Consider the following 8,270-nt stretch of genomic DNA (forward strand, 5'->3'; position numbering starts at 1 on the left):
TATATTTGGCAGATCCTAATGAGCCACTACACTGTCTGCTGGATATGATAGAGGAATCTGGGGATTTACTTGGGCTTCCTCGTTAACTGGGAGAAGTCTAGCCTACTGACCACTGTTCATGTAATCCACCCACATTCACAGATTCTACAATCCTTTAAACATCTTGGAGCTGTGGTACAATTACCTCTACGAACCTACATCTACAATAATATTCCCCCTCTAATCTCCTAACTTCAACAAAAACAAAAAAAACTGATAGATAATCCTCTGGAGTTAGACCTCATGTACACTGCTGCTGGTAAACGGACGTTTAGGAGCAGTTGGGCGTTTTTTTTTCAGCTGCCCCTGAACTCTGCTCTGTTATCTTATCAGTACATGTACACAGGGTCGTTTATAGTCGTTTCTAGGCAGTTGAGTTTAGAAGCATTTTTTGGAACGCAAAAAGAATGCATTCAGGACAGATGTTCAGAGTCATTTGAAACTCCAAATGCCTGTAACAGCTTTTAAATGCAGTAACTCATGTTTAGACGCGTTTCGTTTACAGCTATTTTTCTTTTTTTTAACGCTTCTAAAACGCAAACGCAGCAAAGTGTCACTAAAAGCGGCATGTAAACGCAACAAAACGGACGTTTTAAACGTCAGTTACTATCTGTCACGTTAAATAGTTCAGGAGAGGTTGTAAAAATGTCCCGTGTACATGAAGCCTTAATGGGGAAAATTAATATGATAAAAAAGTTTTTGGTTTTTTTTTACCCAAGCTACTAGACATTTTGGTTAACTCCCCTGCAAAAAACCCATTCAAATTTTAAAACAAATTTCCAAAAATTAACCCCTAGAATTGCTTTAAATGTTCTCAAGCTGCCCTACCATATGGCAGGCCTAGCCTTCTCTGAATTTTACATCAATTATCTGGCTACTCAACTTGTCTATATTCAGGATTGGCTTAACTGATCGCCAGATAATGCATGTATCACCACCAAAGCAGCTATAATGTCCCCATATGAATATGAGTCCCCCACTTTCAGGAAACTATGATATGCACCTCTCTAGCTCCAGATTTCCCCGTTTACAAAAGCTTTGTTTATCTGACACTCGGTTGACCTCACTGTACAACCCTTTATGGTCTAATCCTTACTTTCACTAACTTCTCACCATTCCTAATACACAAAAGGTGGTCTTGATGTGATCATCTATACACCGCACAAGAATTTAAAACAGCTACAAAAGAAATTCAACATTCCCACAAATTTTTTATTTTACTACTAACTTTGTCACACTATTGGTGTGCAATTTGGAACTCCCAATAGTCCGTAACGTTACCTCCTTTGAAAAGTTCTTGAGGAGACCGAACACTCATTTCCATATATTACCCTATACTTCTCACTGACACAAATGGTCTTTGCCAGACATCCAACTTACTGATCAAGATTGGATGGACTTTTCGCACACTGATAGCTAAAGATATAAATATCTTGCGTTCCAATATGTACAAAATTCGACTTGGTTGACTACCCGTAAAATGTCATCTGACCACTCTTTTTCTTCAATTGGACCATTACAGGTCCTTTATATTTCTAATTTTTGCCAAGTGCCGACTCATTTGGATGCTCACTTACTACATTTGAACATGTTTGTAGGAGTACAGGACCTTTTCATCATGCCCATTCTTCTATAAGCTCTTGCTTTCAGATATAATTCAACAAGGCCCAGGATTTATAGATAAATGGGAACAAGATCTAGGACACTAAATGTACTGGTCAGGCTAGATTTAAAATATTCACATTATCTACTCGTGCATCTATTAGTTCTTAGTGGTGCACCAAAATTTCGACCGCCAAAAATTATCGGGCGAAAACTGCGTTTTTGGCATGAGGCCGAAAGAAGAAAAATGCCGATAATGGAGCCAAAAATAGGGAGGGATCCGCCCTGGTTGCTGCCCATTGCAGGGGTGTCATCCTGGAGTGCCCCAGTCCTCCCCTCCCTCCTCCTTGCAGAGCCGTGATCTCCATGTGTCACCAAGCTGAATTGTCCGGACAGCCGCAGTAACAATGTCCCGCCTCCTGTGATAGACGGCACACTGATCCAATGGTGGGACATTGAATCAGTGTGATGTGATCACAGGGGGCGGGACATTGTTACAGCGGCTGAAAAAAATTTGAATCCAGCTCCTTGACACAGCGAGAGATCGCTGCGCTGATCCAGGCACCGGCAAGGCTGCATCTGACAGGCACCAGCAAGGCTGCATTTATCTCTTGTATCATGTCTGCAGTCTCTGATAATTTCCTGTATCATGTCTGCTAGAGGTGCACCGAATGGAAATTTTGCTAATACTATTAGCGGTGTGTTTAAAGTAAGAGATTGCAGACACAATACAAGAGATGGTTAGAGACTGAGGACACGATACAAGAGATGGTTAGAGACTGCAGACTGCATTTTCCTTGACCAAAGGTGTGAATAATAGGCAACAATAAATGCATATTAATTTAAATTGATGATATTAAAAAGTCGAATACAAATTATATATAAAAATATACCAAAATGTCCATTCGGTGCACCCCTATTAGTTATCAATACCAAGAATCTGGATATAAATTACTTTCTCTATGGTATCGTACTCCTAAATTGTTACACAATTTACCCACACACTTCAGATTTTTGCTGGCGATGCGACAACCCACAGGCAGATTACTACATATTTTCTGGACTTGTCCCCACCTTCATTTTTGGAATCAGGTTCACATCAATACTCAAAAATTTACTGATCATTCAATTTCTAAAGAACCAAGTTTCTGCCCCCTACAGTGCCTACACCATAATGATATTCCTCTGAAAACTTACAAAAATGTCATCATTATGCATCTAGTTAATGCAGCCAAATGCATCCCAGCTCTATGGAAGTCCTCTTTGCTCTATGCGACAGTGGTTCCGTACAGTTCATGATATAGAACATATGGAAAATCTTACCAGTTTTCTCAAAGGAACAAATAATAAATTTCATGATATATGGTCTCAAGGGAAGGACTTCTCCCGCTCTGAAAAATATGTCCTTATCCTGGCTGACTCCTCTTCGGGGAACACATTAATGTAGACTTAGTTCATGTTGAATTTTTTTTTTTTTCCTCTCTAACCCTTTTTTTTTCGACTTATATTACATTTTATAAATATTTAACCACTTCAGCCCCGGAAGGATTTACCCCCTTCCTGACCAGAGCACTTTTTACAATTTGGCACTGCGTCGCTTTAACTGCTAATTGCGTGGTCATGCAATGCTGTACCTACACGAAATTTGCATCCTTTTCTTCCCACAAATAGAGCTTTCTTTTGATGGTATTTGATCACCTCTGCCATTTTTTTTTTTTCGTGCTATAAATGGAAAAAAAACAAAAATTTTGGAAAAAAATATTTTCTGCTTTTTGTTATAAAAAAAATCCAATAAACTCAATTTTAGTCATACATTTAGGCCACATGACTTTGGTAAAAAAAATGTCAATAAGTGTATATTTATTGGTTTGCACAAAAGTTATAGCGCCTACAAACTAGGGTACATTTTCTGGAATTTACACAGCCTTTAATTTATGACTGCCTATGTCATTTCTTGAGGTGCTAAAATAGCAGGGCAGTACAACCCCCCCCCCCCAAATGACCCCATTTTGGAAAGTAGACACCCCAAGCAAATTGCTTAGAGGCATGTTGAGCCCACTGAATATTAATTTTTTTTTGTCCCAAGTGATTGAATAATGACAAAAAAAAAAAAAATTTACAAAAAGTTGTCACTAAATTATATATTGCTCACACAGGCCATGGGCATATGTGGAATTGCACCCCAAAATATATTTAGCTGCTTCTCCTGAGTATGGGGATACCACATGTGTGGGACTTTTTGGGAGCCTAGCTGCGTACGGGGCTCCGAAAACCAATCACCGCCTTCAGGATTTCTAAGGGTGTAAATTTTTGATTTCTCTCTTCACTGCCTATCACAGTTTCGGAGGCCATGGAATGCCCAGGTGGCACAACCCCCCCCCCCCCCCCCACACACACACACACACAAAATGACCCCATTTTGGAAAGTAGACACCCCAATCTATTTGCTGAGAGGCATGGTGAGTACTACTCACCAGCTTGGACTGCACTTATGGGATTCGCCACGTCACCAAGTGTTACTGCAGTGCTGGTTTGACTACGACCGGGGTGTACTAGGCCGCTGGTACTTGCCAGTTCACCAAAACGCTACCAAAAAAACTGTTAGCGATCGCAGGGATCAGGCCTGACTCTGCGAACGCTGCAGTTATGGGAGAAGGGAAAAGGGAAAAGGGAGAAGGGTGAAGGGAGAAGAAGAACAAATAATGCTACTGTAAAATACAGCTGCATTACAACTCAGCATCACTGTCATGAATGTGCAAAGCTATAAAGAATAAATGAGGGGAAGTGGAGAAACAGCCAGTTTCCTACATAGTTTCTGGACCTGCCACCATATCCATAGCTTCTAGTCAAGTTCAATGCTTTTATTTCCTCTGATTTAAGACCTCCAATGTACTACACCCCAAAAGTTGTCTACTGAATGTCTTTGGTGATTTAACTACTCCCAAATACGCCAAACAATTTTTAGCATATCCTTAATTTGATGCTAGAACAGCAATTCTACAAACAAGGAAGGGGACCTCTCCCCCATCTCTTGAAACGTGGAAAAAATAAAAACAAAAAAAACTGATCATGCCAGTCTCCCGCTATGAAAACTTATTTATGAACTTTTTGATAAAATCTGGACTTGTTAGGTTTCGTGCCCACATACACTTGACTCTGGTTTTAATATTTTAAATATTGTATGTAGAACAACTATTTTAATGCTTTGTTATCATGCTTAATGTGTAGTCCCCATCATAGGGTTTGTCATATCCACTTCAGAAGTTTGAGCAGTTATACCAAGATGATGCCTGCCGCTGCGGTACATTTGTTTTAGAGCCAATGGTAGGCTCTCTTGTAAAAGCAATCCTAGCGGCCAACTAACTGCTGAATTGTGAAAGCAGTGAGAGGGGCATTCCCACCGGGAGTCCTGATTGACAAGCCAACACTTCTGCCAGCTGATCATAGAGCCCAATAAAAGACTGGATAGGCTTTGTTGGGCTCTATGGTTCAGTAACCCAAATGCAATGTCATCACTTCTCAGTTACCTGGATGTGAACGGCGCCATTTTTAAAAATCAAAAGCATTGGATTACTTCAATGCTTTGAAGGGCAGAGGAGGGGTCCCCTATAGACCCCAGATCTCTCTATAAAGAATACCTGTCACATGCCTATTGCTGTCCCAAGGGATTTTACATTCGTTATCACAGCAATAAAAGAGAAAAACATTATATATTTATTTCTATTACGTGTCCCCGTCCCCCAATGCATCGGTTCCTTACGCACGCAGACAGCAATTGTCGTAGATGTGAGGTATCACCGCTAACTTCAGATCATGGGATCACAGGCATGCGCAATTTTAAAGCATGACATGTTTGGTATCTATACTTGCAATATCATCTTTTATATGTTACCAAAATTTGGGTTATGTATTGTGTTTTTGCATTAAAATTCAAAAACAAAGTGCGTTTTCCAAAAAAAATTAAATTAGAAAAACCACTGCACAAACACCATGTGACATAAAAAAATTGCAAAACCCACCAAATAATTCTCTAGGGCCTATAATATTTTGGGGTTGTAAGACATTTTCTACCAAAAATACTGCTAGTTACACATAAACAAAAATTGCCAAAAAAGGCTTAGATATCCTTACTGATTTATAGAGATGCAAGAGACAAATCTGGTTATTGCATTGTTGATGTACAATACGTCTTTATTAAAAACGCAAACATATTTTTAATTAAAAAGAAAAAAAAAAACAGTGCTGTCAATCCAGAATACAGTGGGTAAGGCTAGCTGTGGCCAGGTGCAGACTGACAAGCTACAGGCTTGTGTATTAGCAGTGACAATGCTGTTCGCGATGCCCAGTGCAATATCTAAACCCAAAATCAAAACTAATATGCTGCAGCTTATCTGAACCCAAAAAACAAGAAATTAATACACCACAGCTTATTATTCCTTAGATATTGTGGCTGAATTAGGTTAATTTTTTCCCAAACTATTCCTTTATTTTTATACCAGTACACACTTTTCTGTCCTCAGGCGACAACACTCCATTGTACTGTATCTATGGAGGAGCAGCCTTGTCACTTTAGGCAAATAAACTGCAATATATTAAATTTTTTCTTCTTAGGTTTACGCAGCCTTTAAGGTTCCTAATTTTTAATTACTAACACAACTAAAATATAAATTTATTCCACACAACTTAAAGAAGAACTTCACCCAAAAGGTGTCCTCCTCCCCCGTCTCTATCACATTTGGTACATTATTTTTTTCTTTTGGGGAGCGAGTACCTAGTTTCTGCGCCCACGTCCGCTCAGATCTTCTAGGCAATCCGAATAGAAATTCAACCACTCCCCTCTCTCTTTGCCCACAACCTTCTGGGACACATCATAGGTCGCAGAAAACTGCAGTATTCGCGCATGTGCAGTGGGAAGTCAGCTGTGAGGCCGCAAAGAGTGCAAGGCTTCCCGCTCTAAACATGCTGGCACAGGAGAGCAGAAAACCAGCAAAGAATCGGGCCGGGTAAGGATGGCACTGGATCCTTGGAGAGGCAAGCGTCCTATTATTAAACGTCAGCAGCTACAGGGTTTTTAGCTGCGGACTTTCACTTTTGTTTCTCTCTAGGGTGAAGATAGTCTCCAATTGTACGCTGCTATGAAAAATCTTGGGTTTGCACACAATTTCTTCTCCCATTGCAAGGAAAATAGGCAAGGTGTAAAAAAAATTATAATAATGAATCAACACGTTTAAAAATAATATCCTGCAGTCTTGAGTTCTTCTTTAGAAATATTACCTTATGAGAAACGGAGATAGAGTATGCTGGATGTGTCGCAGAATCCTCAGCACCTCCTTCTGACCACTGCCATTGCCTGGAGTTTTAGCACAGCTCAATGATTTTCCATGTTTTTTTATGTCATGCCCCTCATGTTCACCTTTGACTGTGGACTGGACACTGTTGCAAAAGACAGCAAAGAATAAACAGAAAAAGTAATATACACAGATTATATTAATGTGTTATGTGATTAAAATAAGAATCTGAAAAAAATTATGTTAATGAACACAATAACACCTTGATTTTCAGAATTATTTCAGGTATTGAGCTGAATGCCATTCAGCTGTAAAAAAACACTAGACACTCTGGTCTTACAATATTACAACAGCAGAGGGAAGAGCATAAAGCAGCCGACTGAAGAAATGACTTGGGTAAGGACATAGTTGGATCCTTGGACAGGTAAGTGTCCTTAGATTAAAAGTCTGCAGCTACAGCATTTGTAGCTGCTGACTTTTACATTTTTTGGGGAGACTGGAGCTCCTCTAAGTTCTGCTTTAAACTGCATATTTTCTGCAGTGTTTGTTCTTCTGCTATGATTGCCATCCCACAAAATACAAAAATACTAATTTGGTATTTGTTCCAAAATGCAGTTGCTGTGTGGGAGTTCGGGGTATGCAAAACAAACCAGCACATGGTGGGGATATCTATTCATTTACAGAATTTCTACCTTTTCCTTAGCATTAAGATAAAATTCACCAATATTGTGCCATGTACTTATTAGAAAGGTGGCACTGTCAATGGTTACATGGAAGAGTAGGACTGTGCCCAAGATTCTTCTTTAGTGTCTTTTACTATGATTAGAAAAGGCTCAAAAAAAAAAAAAAAAAAAAAAAAAATGGCTACAAAAGCAAAAAAAGAAAAAATGAAATTATTACCTGGGATGCTTGTAGACTGTTTCTGTCAAGTCAGAGCGGATATCCTGGTCAACTGATTGCTGCCATACAAAGATTACACAACACAGTCTTCTGACTAACCAGCCGCGATATCTATGCATCACGAAAAGTGAAAAAAGTGTCTTAGTAGATATTAGCTAACACTTTGGCTTTTTTTTCGTGCCATTCTGTTCTATCCTTCATTTGTACAGTAATGTAATGTAATTGAAACACCATGGAAGACAAATATTAACACATAAGGGTCCATACACACTAGGCCGCTGAAAGATACCAGAACCCTGGCAGAAAAAGCAGCAATAAACATGTTCATAGTGGCTCCTATTGCACAAAAGTTAAGGAGAGGTATTTCCTTTTATAAAAGAGTTTTTTCTAAAACATTGCACACTACTCATTTTTCATTCTAATCAAAGTATACCTAAAAAC

General features: G+C 39.3%; 1 protein-coding gene across 1 annotated transcript in view; it reads right to left on the reverse strand.

The window, feature by feature from the left end:
- GPAT2 (glycerol-3-phosphate acyltransferase 2, mitochondrial) overlaps positions 1-7,948 on the reverse strand; it is a 208,070-nt gene extending 200,122 nt beyond the window's left edge. Inside the window, exons 1-2 of the mRNA XM_073623599.1 lie at positions 7,830-7,948; positions 6,916-7,074 (exon numbers count right to left, since the gene is read on the reverse strand). Of these exons, the coding sequence (XP_073479700.1) occupies positions 6,916-7,074; positions 7,830-7,948 (278 nt within the window). The remainder of the gene's footprint in view (positions 1-6,915; positions 7,075-7,829) is intronic.
- Between the last annotated feature and the right edge of the window lie 322 nt (positions 7,949-8,270).

Source organism: Aquarana catesbeiana, linkage group LG03 (assembly GCF_042186555.1).
Source record: "Aquarana catesbeiana isolate 2022-GZ linkage group LG03, ASM4218655v1, whole genome shotgun sequence".
In the NCBI taxonomy this organism is placed as follows: domain Eukaryota; kingdom Metazoa; phylum Chordata; class Amphibia; order Anura; family Ranidae; genus Aquarana; species Aquarana catesbeiana.